General features: G+C 35.1%; 1 protein-coding gene across 4 annotated transcripts in view; it reads right to left on the bottom strand.

Moving 5' to 3' along the window:
* Positions 1-5,040: 5,040 nt before the first annotated feature.
* Positions 5,041-20,944, bottom strand: part of LOC105202086 — a 73,289-nt gene continuing 57,385 nt past the window's right edge. For 2 of the 4 annotated variants that reach the window (XM_039448207.1, XM_039448212.1), the window contains exons 3-11: positions 17,958-18,078; positions 17,280-17,470; positions 16,741-16,946; positions 16,305-16,524; positions 15,438-15,515; positions 14,655-15,356; positions 12,870-13,022; positions 9,639-9,844; positions 5,041-9,448 (exon numbers count right to left, since the gene is read on the bottom strand). In XM_039448207.1, the coding sequence (XP_039304141.1) occupies positions 9,327-9,448; positions 9,639-9,844; positions 12,870-13,022; positions 14,655-15,356; positions 15,438-15,515; positions 16,305-16,524; positions 16,741-16,946; positions 17,280-17,470; positions 17,958-18,078 (1,999 nt within the window). In that variant the 3' untranslated portion in view covers positions 5,041-9,326. The remainder of the gene's footprint in view (positions 9,449-9,638; positions 9,845-12,869; positions 13,023-14,654; positions 15,357-15,437; positions 15,516-16,304; positions 16,525-16,740; positions 16,947-17,279; positions 17,471-17,957; positions 18,079-20,944) is intronic. The other 2 variants (XM_039448224.1, XM_039448219.1) reach the window with 2 other exon arrangements.

The raw sequence follows: 20,944 nt of genomic DNA, 5'->3' as shown, positions 1-20,944 counted from the left end.
TTATTTAAGAAGACAGTATTTATTGAGAATATTGGGAAATATACCATATAAAACAGAAGCAAATCGCTTACGCTTTTATAATGTTGTACTTTAATATCCCTTAAAAAAAAATTAAGCTAAATTTCACATACAGTAGAAGGTACGAAAATCGTGTATATAAAAATTAGCATTTTAAAAAAGGAGCAAAGTAAAACAAAATGTCACAGATAGAAACATATAATTAATTAAACTTCTAGATTTTTCAAAAATTAATCTGATAACTATTTTTTTTAAACACTTTTGTGTTCTTCTCTGGATCAGTGGTTTCTGGAGAAATAACAATCACTTTCTAATTCAAGATCTAATCTAAATTATTGTCTGTGTAATCCTTTTAAGAGATAATTATGATAAGCACGTAGGGGCGAATAAAAATATTGAGACGTGAATGATTGAACCAGAAAATTTTTATAATGATCTCGAATTTAAAGTCTAATTTAAATTGTTCTACGAAGTAATCCTCCCAAGAGGCAATTATCACGAGCATGCATCCGAAAAAGATATTGAACAAAATAATTGAAGCAAAAAATTTTCGAAAAATAATCTCTAATTTGAAATCCAATTTAAATTAGCTAATCTTTTATGAAATAATTAAAATGATCATACAAGCGAGAAAGAAGAAGGGATGCGAGTAATTGCGTGGAAAATCTTTTATATCTTTTTTCGCCTGTATGCTCGCCGTAATTATCTCCTGGGAGTTACTTGAGGGATGAAGGACTTCGAATAAATTTCTCCAATTAGAGATTATTATTTTCCATAGCCTTCAATACGAGGTAATTATAGTGAGCATATAAGCGAAAAAAGGGGATGGAAATTCTTGAGGCAATTTCTTCAAAGGGCTAGATTTCAAATATTAACAATTGCCCGCGGATCATATTAATAAGGGATTGGGCATCTGTGTTCTAAAAGCAGAACAAAAAAAGATTCTTTCCCACCAAAAACAACGTTACATATAACGTAAATGTTAGTTGTAATTTCCCACTCAACAATGTAACTGTTATATAACGAGTGTGTTATATAACAGTTACATTGTTGAGTGGGAAATTACAACTAACATTTACGTTACATGTAACGTGGTGTTTGTTGGGTTTTTACGTGGGAAAACTTTGCTAGATTCCCCCCCCTGGGGAGAGACCGAAGGATATGTGAGATTCTTAGGCTGGTATTCATAGTCAATTCTTATTTTGAGATCGTTTTAGTAATGTCTCAAGATGCTAATATAACCTGATTTGTTGATGGCATTTTAAGATGATACTTAAGGCAGTCTTAAATGTAAGAATTGACTATGAATACCGATCTTAATCACTATAATGTCAGGGGATGTCCTGGGATTTTAGGGTACTGACTATCTTTTGTTGATGCTTGTTGGGGTGACTGGGGGATGACAGCACGTTTCCTGGTTGCCTCACGCTCATCTGTTATCGTCCAGTCGGAGATTTCTCCAACTTCCATGACGGGAACTCTATTGTTGTTACACTGAAAAAAAGATTGGCTGCTCCTTCATGAAAATTACACCCAACTAGTGTTGGAAATGACACCCAATTGAGTGTTAACTCTCAAGTTTATTTGAGAAAAACCTCTCAAGAAGTTTATTTAAGAGTTAACACTTATTTGAGTGTCATTTCGAATACTAGTTAGGTGTATTTTTCATAAGGGCTGCAGCCTAGAATTAGTTGATGTAGCTAATTTAAATGATAAAATATGGCATAGCATTTTAATTGGTTGCAACAGCCAATTTTCAAAGCTGTTACAAAGTTGGTTAGAGTAAATACGTGACTTTGCTACTTCGACCAAATATTTATTTTGTGGCTTACTTATTAGTTACTAGAGCCTAATAACTTTCGCGCGATAATCTACTACTTGGCTGCTCTAGCTGATTGATTTATTGCGTAGTTGTGTGCATATTGATGCAAAAAAAAACAGAATGTAAAAAATGCTCTGCACTAGTAAATTATCGTACTACATTTAATAATTGGATGCACTAGGCAACTTCTTAGTCTTAAATGATACATTTATTTGTATCGTCAGAACTCTGCTGCATATGTTGATATCAAACTTTTTCTTCACTTACATTCAAGCAATGCACCATCAGACACGATACAGAGCGAGTGAAAAACATATGCGCATTATTCGAAAAAACAGTGAGCGTCGCAAAATAAATTCCAATCATCGCTCCTGCACAACAAATCTGATTGTGAGTTGATTATTTCAGCTAATGGTCTCATCAACTTAGTTGATGAGGCTATTGTGACTAAGAAGTTATCTAGTGCAACCAATTATTTAATACCTTTGATTTATATTTAAACTATCATTTTTTTGTGTAAGTAATTAGGATAAGGTTACCGAAATTTCGCCAATTAAATTTTGACATAAAGGCTTGTAACTAAGAAATTATGAGGAATACTTTCAATTTCCTTAAACACAATTTAAAATTATGAATAGCGGCCTTTACATGTATAATTTTATCCGCATGCTATAAGTATATAGGAAGAAGATGCAAAACCGCCATGACTCATGTCATTCAAAAATGTTGATCATGTAAGAGATTACACATTCTTGCATTTGTGCTCGATCGCAGATTTGTACAAAGGTAAAGTTATTGTAATCCTAAAATTGTTATATTTTTTACATTTACACTTTTACGTTCACATTTTATATTTGGTCACATTCAAGACTGTGAGCAAAACTGCGTCTAATAAAAACTTTGTATTACATAACGTTTTTATTTGATACGTGAAATTTTTTAATTTAGAAAATTCCACACGAGACTCTTGCATAGTTTTCCATGATATATGCTACAGTTATTATCTGTGATATTACAGCGATTTTTCAAGCATTGATTTTACAAACAGAAACATATATAAGGAAAAGAAATCACACGCCTTTCTTTAGTGTTTATTTTGAAAGTTTGTTAATTTTCTACTCATTAATATAAAAATGTCAAGGATATGATAGCTTTAAATGAAATATGTTTAAAATTAGCCAATGAAAATGATCTAAAATTTACACGTTCAGGTATATTATATCATACAATAACGTAACGGCTCAGGTAAGCTAACGTTATTTGACGTCAAAATGTTATCAAAGTCATTACTTTGACGTTAAAATGACGGCAAAACGACAACTTGCTACTTTAGCAAACAAAAATGAATCGAAACGGATAGAAATAAATTTTAACATTTTCGAATTCGCGCTTCAGATTTTTCGAATCTATTTGTTATCTAAAAATAATATGAATTCAATACGATAAATAGCTCATTTCATATTTCAATTCATTTGAATCTAAAAATAATGTAATCGGGACATGAATCCATCCGAATTTAAAATGAAGAAAAGCGCGTTTCGTATTTCAATCCATTTGAGTTCACTTGAATTCAAAAATATTTAAAATGCTTTAAAGCGCGAACTCGAATAAATTAAAATAAGTTGCAATTTTAATTTTAATTTATTTTTATTTACTGCATGAGACCTGGAGATATGATTACTTAATCCACATATCCAATATAATATGATAAAATTAAGCAATGATGTGCAATATAAAATTATACCAAAATACGATAGGATTGATGTTTGAAAATATTTTCTACTGTGTTGCACCGTATCTTACCGTGAGAAGTTGTTCCCATTTAACATAACTAGTTCTCTTTTCTTTATATAAAAAAAAAACGTACTTAGGTTTACGAAACTCAAGTTACATAAGTTACATAATAAAAACCTGTTTCTATTACTACTAAAAAAGGAAGAACAAGGGAAATATTTATACTAAATGGAACAACTTTGCACGTTCAGATATGGTACAACACAGTAAAAGATATTTTCAAACATCAATTCTATTTCATTTTGGACATTGATATAATTTTGTATTATACATTATTAAAATTGCTTCTTAAGTATATCATATTTATTGCGAATTAATTAATTGCACGTTTTGTTATAAAAATTACTTTACGTAATCAAATTATAAAAATAAAAACAAATAATTTCCCCTTTTTTCAACAAGAGATAATGAAAGCCACTGTTTACACGCGAGACAAATCAATGTTGTTTTACTTCGGCAAGCACTTCAACTTTGTATTTTGTATAATTGTCGAATAATTATTATCGATACAAATTATTAATTGTATTCGTAGAAATGATATTCGTTAAAAGGTGATTAATTATAAAGATCACATTTTCTCATGTAGAAAAAAATTAGATTGGACTTTTTTAATTCTTTTGTCACGATGATACGCCACGTTCTTTACGTGATGTTTGATTTCCCAATATGCTACTTCCTAAGAATGCATGTACTGAACGATTGTAATTTATTATCAAAATTACGCAACAGAATGTACGTGTTCAGTATCATATAAGGTTTTGTGCATGACAAAGTATATATCTTTTATACGTGATAAAATACGATTTGTAAAAGGCAGACATTCGTGAAATTTTATGAGTTTCATAAGTTTTCTCAAGTAAATGTGATATTGAGAGATTTTCTCATATTATATTAGTCGTATAGGATATCTAGTAATTATCGTGAACCTCTTGTGGACAGATAGGCTGAGATAAAATGAATAAAAAAAGTGTTTTACTCTTTTATGCTTTTTTAATAATTAATAAAAAATTAATAAAAACCGTCTACAACTGCGCGATCCAAAGAAAAGAGACAACCCAACAAATGAGAAATGATTAGATTGGATAAATCCGCATGAATCAAGTGTTTGAATACGCGAAAAAGGTATTGAATTATATAGAAACTAAACATACTGAATCCGTTTTCCGTACGTCTAGGTAAATAAAACAACATAGACTCTAGTAGATTCAGGAATAGAAATGAATACGTTCTCTATGCCTGTAGTTATATAAAACTGTGGACTCGAGTAAATAGAGGCTAAAAATAACAGATTCTATATACGTATTTGAATATTAATTTTTAAATCGCGATTTAGGTCGCGTTAGGAAATCATTCGTTGGTGTGCTTCGGTAATTTCAGAGAGGATTTTTCAATAAAGAAGACATGTATGGTTTTTAGAATGTTATTATCAGCACATGGAAGTTTCATATTCACAAAGTAAAGATTAGACGCAAAGTTCAACAATTGCGAATCAAGAAAGGCGGCCTCGGGCGCGACCCGCGGGCTTGCGTTGGCAGCCGCCTCTCTAAAATAAAGTATTTTTTTTTTCTTATAATACATCTCAATGATGATAATAATACAGGTAATAACGGTATTTATTATTACGATATCGTAAAATATCACAACATTAATATCTGCCGAGTGAATGAAACGAACGGTCTGTGATCGTGGCCTCTTGCGAAGGAAGACTTTGCAAACGAGCGGAATCCAACTTTTCACGCGTATTCCCTTTATATCGATGTACAAAAGAAAGAAAAAGAAAGAAACGAGGAATTGTTGGTGACTCATTCAGGAGAAGTACTCGTGCATAAAGTCATCTCTTCGCGAGAAGCTCCGTTCAATAAATTAACTAATAATCAATCGGCGAGTGTGACACGCTCTGCCACGGAGAAATCGCGTCTCCTGGTCATCGCGCACGTATTTTTTATAAATAAAAAGAGCTGTACGCGGACAGCACCTTGAATGAAAAAACAACTCTCCCGCGTGCATTACACGGGAAAGCCTACGGATCGACTTGCGTTTTAACTCACAACCACTGTAATTGAAGATAAATAACATGACTACTATATAGCGGGTTCAGTTTTTATTTTAATAATAAATGGCACTATACTCTTATTTTCAGTTGAATTAGAATTGACAAATTCTAATTGTACTTCACAACTGTTTCTATTACCTATTCTTATAACAAACGAAAAAATATTGTAGAAACACATTACATAAAAAATATATTAATAAATATGTGCAAAATATATTAGCATAATTGGATAATAACTTAAAAATTTGAACAAAAAAATTATGTACTTTTTTATTAGATTTTTCCATGATTTTTGAAAATAATCATAATCTTTCGAGCGTTTAAATTTACTCATATTAAATTATCGAACCCCTACAAACTCCTTTTAACTCTTAAAAGTTCTGTCTTATGGTAAAGTTACTACGCGTACATTGAGCAATCTTTCTGTTATTTTACAAAATATGCGACATGGGAATGGGCTTACCGTAGAGGTTGAGAGTTAACTCGGAAGTCGCTTTCACGATAAAACTCGTTCGAGTGACACGTTATAGTCGTGATCGTATAAAATCGAGTGGTATCGAACGATACTCGGATCTAGAAGAAGGAAAAATGTACGTACGTAAAAATGAAGAGGAAACGCAACAATGGAAGGAACGTATCGATCTATTTATAAGAAAAACGCACAGCGCGACGGCTGTTTATTATCAAACCTGCGATTCACAGTCGAATATACGAATTTGCCGCCGGAGATCGGCGATTATCATCGCCGCTTCTACAGTCTTCCTGGTGTAGCGTTAGTTAGCGAATTCGATCTTGAGAACGGAATCCGCCAGGAAAAACACATGTCTATTAAGCTCGAATGAAACTGCTAATATGAACATAATCTCATAAAATATACGAAGGATTTAACGCTCTTTATGTATTAATTTATTGCTCTAATCGTTTAGCAAATGATTTTAATTTCAGAAATTCCTCGACGTAATTTGTCTAATGATTTTATTACTCGCAAAATACATAAATCCTTATTACATTATCTATTTCATATTACTGCTTTTGTTCTATAAGGGATGGACACAAAAATGGTCATTACGCATTGTATTTTGTAAGTTGCATATTTTAAAGAAAATTTCACAGAATTCTATTAATTGATTATAGCGAAACAGATATATCTAATGTAGGGGTTGTTTTCTTCAAATGAGAGTAGATTAGTAAAATCGATGAATATACATTCCGCAAACAATAAAATCATTGGACAAATTACGATTAAGGAATTTCCGAAATCGTTATTATTTTTGATATTTCTCTCTTGATGATGCACACTTTGGGATTGTTTTTTAGCGTAAAAGGTAGCGCATCGAAATTTAAACTAGTTACATCATAATTAGCACTAAATTATAATATAAGTATTTTTATTATTATCTTTTTTCAAAGTTAGCATTAAAATAATTTCTTGTTAAACGGATACAACAATAAAATCAAGATTAGAGTGATAAATTAGCACATAAAGAGCACTAATTCTTTCATACGTTTTATGTGATTATGCTCATGTTGGCATGCTAGCTTAATAGGCATAGGAAAGACCTCGGAAATTTTTAGGTGGGAGGAAGAGGGAAGTCGCTCGCAAATACGTTCGATACGATAAGTCAAATCGGCGCATTGCTTTGGAGAGCGTTCTGAAGAAGCGTTTTGTGCATGCGATTTTATCGACTCCATATTGTTATCTTTCTGCGACAAGTCACGAGGACCGAAACGCTCAAATTAATTTCTGAAATGGCCCTCACGGATGTTGGAAGTACTCACTATCCTTTGCAACGGTTCAGGCACACCTAAGCACACGTTTTAACGATCCGTCTGGTAGGCATACAAAAAACCTTCAGAAAGGAACACACACACACACACACACACGTGCGCGCGCGCGCGCATATTTTTTGATACATCAGCACAATGTACACTAGCAATTACATATTATTCGAATACGGAGAGAATGTGTATACAACACCAGCGATCTAGCTACGTAACAGTTACTACAGCTATATACACACATTACTGCCGAATAGCCGGTCGCGCCAAGTTCACCGGGCCTTTGGAGAAGATTCGACGAAATGGTAATCCATCTTCGTCGAGCTTGATAATACAAAATAATACATCCTATATACGTATATTCAGTCATGAAACATTTATATGATACAAAAAAATATCTTCAATTTTGTTTTTATAAAAAAAAAATGAATCGATAAGTTTAGAAATCGGAATTGTTTAGGAAGTCATCAAAACTATGCTATTTTTCAAGGTAAAGTTACTTGAAAACAATATATTTATACAAATCATAGATCTACGCTTTTATAGTTCTACAAACATATTCCGTAATAATTGAAATTATAAATTTATATTATTCTCTTTCTTTTTGCCTATCTAACGAATTTGTTTATTTCAGCTAATTACAGCGAGTATGTAATTTAAATACATTTTTAAATTAATCACACGGAAGAGAGAATTTCGTAAACGAAAGAGCGTAACAGAAAATATCAGAAATAATTAAAAAAATATACGCTATAATATAAGCAAAAATAAATTGTTAATACGCAGAAATGGTAAAATTACAATTTAAAAGATATCGGCAAAATGTAATTTCCCGAGATGTCTCCTGGAAATCACTTCAAAAATCACCTCCCTTTAACTAATATTGTCAAAAATGCTGTCAAGAATACTTTCATACAAGGATATAATAACTATATATAATGTCTCGATTTGATATTTCTTTGACTTCGAATCACTTTACACAGTATATGTCCACGTTAACAAGATATCGTCGTTATATTGCTATAGGTAGATAAATAAAGTTGGAGCTAAGTTTCGCTCGATGTTACTTCCCATTGTGAAGTTTCGTCGGACTTTGACCGTGTTTTGCCTGTTACTATTTTTCTGCAGCTGTACTCCTTTACTACGTTCTGTATTCCATCTCAGCTAAATTTTATTGACTGACATTTTCCTTCCAAGCGAAATACGCTTGGCAGAAATCATTGTGCTTCATTTACCAGGAAGAAAATATGTATATTTATCTTTTTTTTTTAAATAGTTTCGAAAAACATGTGTTCGTTTACTCATCTTTAAGTTGTGCTTTGCATACAGCTGAGATTATAGATAGATCGTGATCAGCAACACCGTACATAGATTTTGTTTGCTGTATGGAATTTTATAAAATCCATATATGAAAATTATCTCGATCAGCCGAGCGTTGAGGCGCAATGATCAATAATGCGATCTACACACGATTGTCCGATTAGTTACGTTTTCAACGCACTTATAAGATGATTAGTATCAGCCTCGGTCCTGCGAATCCGTACAATGGATTTCACACGGAGTAATCGATTTCGAACATACTGCTTCGACGGATATCAGTTCGCCTACTGAGATCGTCGAGGCGCGGTTTTTTTTATACGGAAGAAAGCGAGAGTCTAAAAACGATCTAGTGAGGATGAGCGACTTCGTATCACGTTTAGCTGCTCCTCCCGAGTCAACGATTCCTTCATCCATCGTTATCGTCATCTGTTGTGACTACCGCGGCTCGTAGGCCTCATAGACGAGCTCTGGCACTAAAGCCAGTGAAAACGTGGCGCTGGCCTGTCTTGGATATTGCCGTCTCGTGGTGATGGCTTCGTGTTACCTATTGTTCTCTTCCATTACCACTTGCTTGAACACACCAGCGGGCATCTGGCTTTTTACCTCGTGACTACCAAGCGCAGTCGTGCCGTCTTTCGCGATAAAAAGTTGAAGACCAGTTGCTGCAAAATGCAAATTTCTGTTTACAAAATTTGTAATCTTTTAAATATTTAATTTCGGAAATTGAACTACACTGAGATATCAATACATAGTTATCTTTTATAATAAAAAATAATAAAAAATTAGATAAAAAAATTCTTCGTTAAATTTTGTCATTTTTAATTAATATAATAAATTAGAAGAAAAACGTACTTTCAGAACTTTCAAGATCCGTCTGTTCCAAATTCGTTGCTTTAAGCAGCTCGTCGATAAGAGAATCAGGATTCGGCCTAGTGACTTCAACTCTGCAGAGAACAGGATTACCAGCACCGTCCTCCGCTTTTTTTCTACGCTCCAAGGCAGCCTTAGCACGGTCCAGGGATCCAGTTTCGCTGAGACCTGAACCGCCAGAAGGATTTCTGCGAGTAATAATGTATAAATTATGTTCAATTTCATTACATATCCCGACACATTTTAACATATTAAATCAAACACTGGGCATAAAAAGCAGGAATAAAATACCAACACTACTCTGATCGGCAAAATCAGCAGATTATGAAAAACTAAATAACGCGCTATATAAAATATAAATATTAATAATGCAACGAATCTGCTACAACAAGGTTCATAATAGTTAATTTTATCCCTCGACTCATTGATCATGTAAATTATGAAAAATTGATGATTAATCCTAAGGAAGAGGTCTAAATCTCTCTTTCATTACAGCGTACTAATTTGTTTCTTTGCAATTACTCGCCAACGCGGGTAATTGCAGATAGCGTAATTACAACTTACTACATGCTTTTACCTTGTTTAATAAAATGATCGATTATGATCGACCTTATTTTTGTGAAAGAAAGATTTGCTCGATCGTTCCTTTCTACTTCCGTTGCATTCTGAACTTATTTATTCGTTCAATCTTAGTTAAAATAAATAAGTTTAAAGCGATAGAATATCCGTAAGCTATAAAGCTTTTATCTAGTATTTTAATTCTATATTGCATTGATTTCTTCGCAGAGTAGTGTAACAGTATCTATGAGCAATAAATACAATATGTGAGGTACGTAATCAATAAATATTTATATAGTGTCTAAGAATTTTTCTAAATTAAAAGAAGTATTGTTCCTAGACAATAAAATTTTCATGCCAATGTGCTTGCATCTGTTTGATTCTTGAGGTCAATGTTCATCGATGTGTAACACACTAACTTAAAGAACAGGAAAATATATCATATCGAGTCGTGAATTTCCGATAAATATACAAAAAAAGTAAAAGTTTGTTTTCCATAAGGATCAACTAACAGTTGATTTAATACATGTGGGAGACTTTTCGTGCATATATGTATTATAATAGTCGAGACGATTAAGTGTACGCGAATGTAAAGAAAAAAAGATTAATTAAGCGAATGAGAAAATGAGAGACAGAAAGAAGAAAAACTATTACAAATATATTTTATTAATTAAAAGAAGCAAGATAAAAATAAAACAATTTTTTTTTAATTTTTTAACTTTGAAGATTTAAATATTTTCAAAAATTGAGCACCTAGAAATCCTAGTAAAGCAAACAATCAATTTGAATTTTATTAAGAAATAATAATGCTAATTTACTCTTCTACATTTAATCTGATTTATCTGTAGTTAAATTGGAAATTAACGAGAACTCAGTTTAGAATTGGTAACACAAATTCTGTCATTAAGATTAAATATGGAATAAATTACGTTTAGCAACGAAATAATTCACAAACACGAAGTATATCAAAGTAAATTAAATGATAAATAGAGTATCATTTCTGATAGCTTAATGCAAGTTAAGATAAATGTGGTGCATGAAATTATCAATGAGTGAAATTTTGCGTGAAAATTGCATATTTTACGTGCGAGAAGCATGCCGTTTTAGGTGCAGCAAGTCATGCAGATGTAAATTTTTGCCGACTAATTGCATAATAAGCAAAGTAGTAAAAGATTCATAGGGCCGCAAAACATTAATATCGTCGCTCCTGTTGGTTTGGATAACCAACTTTTGGAAAACAAAAGTTTTAACAACAAATATCATTGCCAACGTGCACACTTAAGCTGCCGATTCTTATCGTCAGATGATCAGCGTCTGTGATCCCACAGAAAGATAAATCCTCTTGTTTTAAACGCGATAGTGCGATGAAATTAGATTTCGTTCGTAGCACACTTATTCGCAGCGAGTAAGAGCAAACTACTTGAAAAACACTTAAGCCTCATTAAGGTCCGCTCGTTCTCGGAAGTTCTGACTGATCAATTCAAGGCCCACTTCATCACACTTTCATTTCACTACGCGATTAAAACAAACAATGACTTCTTTTACGTAAAATAATTTTTCTGGTTGATATCAAAGAGATGAAACATGCTTTGCACAGTTTACACGAGTGAAGTGATCTAAAGATTTACATCATCTGATACACATTCATGTAAAAAAAAAACAATCATATATAAGTAATTAATCTAAGATCTAAACTCATTTCTTCGTGAATAATATTTAATCTATCAAATTTCCTATTATAATAAATAAATATTGTACATCGTTAATGATTCGGTAATAGTTGATCTAGTTCTGAGCTTTCGTATTACAGCTTAAATATTGATCATGCGAATTAACATTAATCCTTTGTGGATCAGCAACCTCGCTTGGCAACACTTTTTATTTTGTAAACTGTTTGCTCGATTTGTGTGAAACTTGACCTACGAGGTAATTTAATGCTTTAATCGAATCTGAGATTAAAAATAAAAAGTAAAAGATAGAACCTATATGGATTAAATTTCGAACAAAATTTCCAAAAAAAGTGATTATCCTAAAACTTAGTTTTAAAGAATTTTTAAGCATTGTTGCTAAGTGATACCTAATTTCTAGTGACACCAAGTTTTATTTGAAACTCGTGCTAGCTGAGTAGGACAGACACTTATAAGCGCATCAACTTGCAAACTTTTATTATGAACCCTGACAATTCGTCTTTCATTAGTGACAGCTATTTTTTTGAATTTTGATATTTTCAGATTGCATTCATACTCAGCAATCCTAAGCACTCCCAAAAAGAAAATTTTTTTTTTAATGTTCCATATTGAATTTTGTATTTTAAACTTCTTAAACTGTAATCAAATTCAATAACTCCAAAAACCCTTAGGAAACAAAATTTCACAAGGTATTTTATTAAAAAATTCCAATCCTCAAAGAGATAATAGTGAAGCTACCTTATGTAGGAAAACTACCTTGATTGGAAGCTGCCTAGAAAAAACAGTAATAAACTATTTTGCATGCATCAAGCTAATTATTGTCTGCTCAGGATTAAATAATGTTTATATGGCGCACGTGTTAAACATTTTTTACATAGATATTAGAAGCTGCTGTGTTTTCGCAATAGTGTAAGCAAAGACGTATGCATGAAGGAAGGGTATACGTAAGACGAAGGCATGGACTGACGGTGGGGTAATGCTGTTTCGATGCTGCGAACTTGGTGGCGCAACTTCCGGTACCCCTAACGAGGACTCTTCAGAGTCCGCTGGACTGGTGGCGACCGTAGCCAGCTTGCCCCCCGCCCCGTCCAGCAATTTTCGATGGCCTCCGCCAATACCCCTGCAAGGATTCACAAAGCCATCCAAACTGAAAGCATAGCTACCGCACAACACTATGTATACTCTGATCCACATTTCTTTATTTGCATACAGACAATCAGCTTTTTTTAATCAGAATGATATTAAATTTAGATTAATTAAATGATATTAAATTAATAACAGTGACGTTGCTTCTGACTTTGATTATAAATTGCATTGCACTTTATGTGTTTATTCTCTAAAATTCTCAATTCTTCATCTTTGGAATAAATTGAGCAAAACAGTTGTAGATGAATCTTCTTGGAGAAATCAAAACGCAAAAATATGTGTTATTACTTCTCTAATTAGTAACTCATAAAATTTTCCTCGATTATCTCCTTTGATACTTTACCAGATATTTATGTTGCACATAAATTTAATTTTATTTTTTAAGAAATTATTTGAATAAATTTCAATATAATTTTAATAGCAAACACACGTTATATAATAAATTAAAGATTGTAATGATATATTTCGTAAAAAAAGTATTTAAAAAATGTAAGAACAGATTATATTTCTCGTAAGAACAACAATGAATTTTTACCAAGACATACATTCTTGATCTTATGTTGGTAAGCTATACTCAATTCTGCTTACTGCGCTATCACTTTCCTTACTTGGAACTGCTATATAATACGTAACATATATTTAACTAGCTCACATTAAAGGCATAGAAATGATAAATGGCCGAGCATAATTATCATGGTTAATGAAACATGAGTTATTGCGTTCGTAATGATAAAAGTAAGATATGAAAGATAATTAAGCAACAGAGCGCAATTATATGAAATTTATGTTTGTTCAAAAATTCATCAATTTTTATTGAATAAAATGCATGCCCATAGAATTTATAATATGATATATGTATGACTGATGATATATGATGTATCGTTAATTTCTTACGATAGATTTAAGCGAATCGATTACGCGTAAATGAGTTTTAAATAGCCTTTGCTATTCAGTTGTCAACACTTATTTCGTCTCAAGCATTGCTCTACTTTCTAAATAAAATTAAACAAAAATCGTAATAAAATAAAAATTATTGAGAAAATAAATACATAAAACGAATTAAATGATTCGTATAAAACAAGATTGGTGAATGTAACTTGACAGGAATATGTTTTTCACTTTCTCAATGTAGAAAATACGGCGTAGTACAAGGAAGAGAAATGTCAGGAGAATTGCTCTTTCGAACATCTGCTGGTTCGTCAGGACGGAATCACCAATTACTCTGGTATGCCGGACATACAGTCGTCGTTAACGATTTGTAAGTGAGATGACCTCACCTTCGAATAAAGACCATTTAATGCAAGGATAAAATGCAACGTCTGCTAATCAAACGCATTGTCGTAAATATTCACGGAAATATCTCCTTTCTAGATATTTCCTGTCAATACGCGTTCTTGCGGCCGAGAAGGGAATTAATCATTGGAGATAAAGCCAGATACTGCAACGCGTAGAATCGTCTCGAGGATTTAAAAAGGGGGAAACACAGCTAGATAAAGACGCCGGAGAAATTGAAGGAAAGCGAGGAAAAGAGATGGCTCTTCCGAGATAGTCTCCCATAAAAGAATCGCGAAGAAACTGTGAAAACTCGTTGCTGAATGAAACCTACCTGAGGGTTTGAGCTGTCGTCGTGGGACGTAGCGGGGCTCTTTGATTGTCGGGCCTATGGAGAGGATCGGGAGAGGACACGGCTCTGGCCTGATCGACCAGTCGCAACACCGGGCTCGTCTTGCCCTTCTCAATGCAATCGCAGGTCTTCGACATACCACGCCAGCCCGCGGCACTAATTCTCGGTTTCCCGATCGGGAAGATGTTACTCTGCTGCCCGTTACTCTCCTTGGCGATCGAGCTCATTATCGCGTTGCGTTCGTTACGCGCCTCGAAACTGTTTCTCTCGTAATTCTTGCGCGAGTGTCGCGGAACGTCTGGCACCCTGAAAATGCCGGACGTCACTCGGATGTCTACGTTCGCGTCATCGGAACAGTCGCGCGAATCGCTGTCGTTCAAGAAACCGTTCCCGATTCCGTAAAGCGATTGCTGCTGCTGCTTTCCGACCGAATAAATGTTCTTCGCGATGGACGCGATAATATCGGTTTTCCGCATCGGGTCTTCCGCATCTGTCGGACCATTACGAGAGGAGAGAGGGCTCGATGCCGACCAGAACCGAGCTCTGGAGGCCATGTGCGACAGGGAGGAGGGGTGGAATGACTGAGGTTCGATACAGACATCGGGTCGACAGGCGATCGGTTGTGTGGACAGATTTTGGGAGGAGTTGGGGATTCGTGGTGCCCATACCGGCCAGGAGGGTGACCTATAAAGATCACAACACAAATGTACAAGCATGCAAAAATCATAAACTCATGTACATAAAAATAAAGGAAGAAAGACATACGTAAAGTAAAAAAAAGATAATGAGTCCAGAGTCTCGTAGTTATGGTCGATAAATTGAGAATGAAGAGATTGCTTGAGGCTGCAGGAAAAACAGAAGATTGTCTCGCGTTATTGATTCGCTCTCTCGTTAATCAATTGTCAGACTGTTTACATCGCCGCATATAATTCCATTCATGTTGTTAAAAATGCATTAGTTAGTTTTATTCGAAAGTCTACAGGAGCTTACTCGATAAGCAAGTTTTATTGATTAGCGTATAGAAGGTTGATATCGTTAAAGGTTGAAGATAGAATACCTTTCTCGAGTCAAGATAAAGGTGAATAATATTTCAAGCAAGATATAATGTAATAGCTCAAGTATCTTGTTAATAAAGCCAAATGTCTTGCATTATAAAAGAGAAGTCGTTAGTTTGTTGTAGTAAAATTTTATGGATAAAATATATTTATTATTCACGCATTATTGATCGTTCGCAGTCATTACAACGAACAGTATTCTTTCGTGCAATTTATTTCAGACCTTGTTGATTTTCAATTCATGCTTGTTGTTGATACAGTAAAATCAGGCAATTGAGTGAAGTGCATTGAACCGGGTATCAATCTTTTCAAAATGTCATATAATTGACAATAAAAATTAATACTACTGTTTTTCTAATAAGACACAAAATGCAATATGAAAATTTTAAGTCGCTTTTGTCAGTAAAAGGCTAAAAGGACTCTGGACGTCCTTGATTACGCTCGACTTGAAAGCGTTTTACAAGATATAAACCTTCCTGAATATCGTTTTTTTTTTTATATAAGTTTATGCCAGTTTATGAAGATTTCGAAAGTTTAAAGTAGACAAGACCGTATCGAAACGCACGATAAGCCTTACCTAATGTGACCGCTGTCACCGCTACTGCTCTGTCTGCTGTGCTGGCTATGCGAATTTAAGGAACCGTAGCCGGATCCCTTGCTAAGTTGACTGGTATTGCTGCTGTTGCGCGAGTGCCCGGATTCCGTGTGCGCCTCTACTAGAGCTTCCACTGGGACCGCCGAGGGTACGATCTCGCTGAGAGTCATCGGATCGTACGTCTCCGTACCGCTGAGAAGTTCTAATCGCACATACGATTCATTAAAATATTTGACTGTATCCCTTTCCAGAATTTACTTCTTGTAATTTCAGCATTATATTATCATCGATGCTTTTTTAAGTAGCCACGTACATAATCTTTTTCTTTATTGATCAAAACACAAAATTTTTATTTTATGAATTACAAATACTTTGTATATCAGACACGATATATATTTAGAGAAAACGAGAAAATTACCGGAAGTGAAGAGTGTGGGCCTCTTCTTGGGAAGACTGCCGAAACCACTGCTGGCGCTCGCTATACTTCCCGCCAACGAACCGGTAGACACATAATCCTCGCGATTAGTACATCTTTCGGATACCGTCACTTCGTCACCGGTAACGCCAGGTACACCTTGTACTCCGGGCACGGCCAACTGCGTCTGCTTCAACGACGGAGAAGGGCTGGGGCAACAATCAAATTAATCCGTTAATCAAAAGGATTCCACAAGGTATTCTTCCGATCAAACGCAAACGCAGTTGTTGTACAGTAGAAAAAAATTAAAGCGTAACGGTTCAGTACCACGCTTTTGCGCAAAAAAAGAACCAAGTCAGAAAGAATTTCTTTTCATTAAAAAAATTTTTTTTGTTAGATTAGCGATTTAATCCAGTATTACTTGTTTATTTTAAAAAATTGTGTAACGCAACAAATGAAAAAATCTGAGACGTCGACTTTCACGTAAACGTTTAAAAATTCGAGATAAATCGCTGCTTCAAACAAATGAATTGTGTTCTTACACTTTAAATAGAATATCTCCGGAGAGCATGTTCATTTTAATGGCTACGCGTAGCATAGAATTATCTTGACGATGTCGCGCATCGTAGCCTTCCAAGAGGCACCGTCTTCGGCAGAGGCCAGCTCCTGCGAATTCGGCCAGATTTAGATCGGTGAAGCCCAGTTTCTGGAAGGACCTGCCTCCTTTCAACTCCTGTCGCACAAAAGAGAATTTATGAGAAATTCACGCGGCATTCAAGGTATTCACTTGTCTAATTACGTTCGCACTCGGCAATATATTTTTAAGAACATAATCAAATTTGTAATAAAAAAAAAGTATATAGCTTTGGTATTTGAATATTCTGAATATTTCCAAGGGGAGACATTCATACATTTGCATTTATCTGAATTAATTGAATAATAAAATTATTCGAATATTTGTCGAACGAAGAAAAGTAAGCATATATGACAAGAAGTGACTTATCTTTTACTGATTTTATAAATAAAACAAAGAATAAAAAACAAATAAGGTAAAAATGTTATTTCATAGTCGCTTCTTGCTCTATGGCATCTCGCGTGGGAATATAAACGAAGAGTAAAACGATCGTGAAAACAAAAGTCGAGAGAAATCTCTCTATCTTTCTTTCGTCGCGCTCTCAGCCCGACGACGATATTCACGCGGAAAGTAAATTTGCTCTCACCTTTCTCACAGATATCCTTAAAATGCACGGATCGAGCACACCCGTGGACGCGTTGGCGCTCATTTTGCATAAAAATTCGAACTTCGCGTTCCATCTCACCGTGTGCTCCTGCACTTCCTCCCTGCAAAGACAGAAGAAGGTTTCGGGTGAGAAATGAGAGATTAACGTCTTCCCGTGTTATTCGGCGTATTGGTTTCATTGCTACTGCACCGAAGGCATGCTAATTGCTCTTTTTTCTCTCTTTCTCTATCAGATATCTTTATTTAACAGGCACATATATTTCTAAATTTACAAAGATATCCGAATTTCTTGAAATTCTATGCTATCTCAAACGTTACACGTGAACATAACAATTCATTAATCAATTTATAATACAGTTGTGACCATACGTTTACTTCTTAATTTTCAGTATCTTGATAAGTCTTGTAATAAATTTTTGTTATCTTGAAATAGATTAGGGAAACGATGTCGCTTTATTTATTTATTTTCCCCGAATTTAAGTCGATAGATTACTTAATTATCCTTATTAAAAATTCCTCGCAACTCGATATTTTGACTGGAAAACAATGAGTTCCCCATTGGCAAAAAGATCTACGGTTGAAAGGAAATGCGATCTAAGAACAGTTCGTGTACACTCAAAGAAAATGCATTCAGGGACGAGCCGTGTACTTAAGAAAAATGCAAAGTAACGTTCGGAAGCCTAAGAGCTCAAGAATTCTAACGTTCGCGGCTCGCCGAGAAGCAAAAGATAGATAGAGAATAGAATAGAGAAAAACCCGTTATCGCTAAAATAGAAATATATGCAAATTATCCGACGACTCTCGCGTCGCCGTTTTTAATAACACTTTGCATTTCCCGTGAGTCTAAAGTGGAGTCTAGTAGTTTTTCCGTGTGGCGACGCATTTCATGCCAAGCAGCGTGCATGCACGAGTGGTACGAGGAAAGAGACAGGGAACTTGCCGAGAAGACACGCCGCGCCGCTCTCGTCCGATGCAAATGAAGGCAAATTGGCGCGTATGCATAATGCCGCGTGATCAGCGTTTTAGTTCCGCTGGGAACACGAGGACGCCAATGAATCATGACCCGAAATGACACGGGCGTCTCCCCCGTCGGGGGCCTTGACCGACATATGGTATCTCGATAATGAAACACGTGCCGATTAATGTCCAACGCGCTTCATTTCCGGTAAGAGCACTTCCGGCACATATCAGATCGGCCGAAGGGACGGCGCGTAGCGGATCGATAGCGATTCCAATAACGAGCCGTTCCATCAACATATTGTCCGAATTTCGTCAACCAATTTCATCCGCGACTATACGTGTAATGAGATTCGCAGTACGTCATGCGACAAGCAATGCTATTATTATCGATTTCACTCAGTTTGCGAATAAAATCGTAATTGACGTTAGTACACATTAATGTAATTGACGTGACGACGCCCTCGTGACTAATTACACATTCGATGACGTAAAAAAAAATTGCAATTGCAGGCCGCTGATACGTGAATAATTTCTACCTATTGCGATATATGCGATGTTCATATATTATTGCTGATCTGAGCCTGAGTAGCAAACAGCATCCTATCATTTCTGACTTTGCGTAATAAACCTTTTCACGATTCCATCATCAAACAGATAATTACAATAAAGTATTACAAAAAAAAAATAAAATAAAATAAAATAAAATAATTCATATGATAATTAACAGCATTTATAAAAGCATAAATTCCTTAACAATTATGATTGTGCGATATACAGTGGGGTTCTGAAAACTATTGCAAAACCTAATCGTGAAACGAATGATAATGTCAGATAAATTTCACTCGACGCGATCCCTGCGTACCCCTGATATTTTATCCTCCCTCTCCCCCTTTTTTTTCTTATATACTTTTTCACCCTACTCGTCTCACGGATATCTCAAATAAGCAAGCGTAAAGAGCGATCAAGGCGGAGGCCGATATTGACTCATGGTGTACCGAATAATGCGTGATGACATGAGTTTAAAATAAATCCTCTGCACAACGCCCACCACTCTACGGCGCCCACGTAATCCCGAGAAGAACCGCCTTATCGTAAATATCATCACCAACCCCTTATCGTGCTAGGGAGCCGGAATGTCGATAGCAGTAGGCGGTAATGAGAGGGAAAGAAAGGAAACGGAAATACCCCTCGGACTCGCGACGAAAACGTGCGAATAATCACGGGGAGGGAAAGGCAGCACGCACAACGGCAATTCGAGAAAGAAAACCGCGTGATTATTTTTCTTTTTTTCTTTTTTTCAAATAGTCACTATAGTAGAAAGCTAAAAATATCTTCGTGACTGACGTCAATCGAGCGTTTTACAGGCACAGGCACGTGCGCGCGCGCGCGCGCGCGCTCGCGCATGTGACAGTACGCTTTATTTTACAATATCACGATTTTCAGATTGGAAGGGATTTTAAAGTAAGATAGTAATTCGTGGCACATTGTCTTTGCGAGTTTTTTCTCTCTCAAAATTTCGACGAAAATTTATTGCTGAAAACGTGTTTCGTGGTAAATAAAGAAAAACAAAGCGAAGTAAAGAGCAAAATACGATTCGATGGAAAAGAAACAAATATTTCAGGGGTAGAATAGTAACGTAAGGCTTTGCACGATAAACGATAATAGAGATAGGGTGAGCTTACGCGGCCTACAATTAAGCGGTTTAGCACGTTCGCTATGGTTGTAATACTATCTAAGAGAGCGTGTGCCATTAATTTTAAATGTCGGCCGATGGTTTCTATCGGAACGAAAGGCCCATTAAAACTTAATCCACTTCCCGTGATAAACGAATTTCGCGAAACGTAAAATATGAGAGCAGACAACGTACTAACTGTTCGCCTTTTGATAGAAATTTAAAAAAAAAGAAGAAAAAAAAGGACGGGAGGTGACGGAAAAGGGCAAATCTTTATTTTCCGCAACGTTAGTCAAGCAACTCGACCCGAAGCATACCTACACGCAATAAAAGAA

The sequence above is a fragment of the Solenopsis invicta genome, chromosome 1 (genome assembly GCF_016802725.1).
Source record: "Solenopsis invicta isolate M01_SB chromosome 1, UNIL_Sinv_3.0, whole genome shotgun sequence".
NCBI classification, from domain to species: Eukaryota; Metazoa; Arthropoda; class Insecta; order Hymenoptera; family Formicidae; genus Solenopsis; species Solenopsis invicta.
Note: the sequence above shows the minus strand (reverse complement) of the source record. Positions and strands in the feature narration are given on the sequence as shown.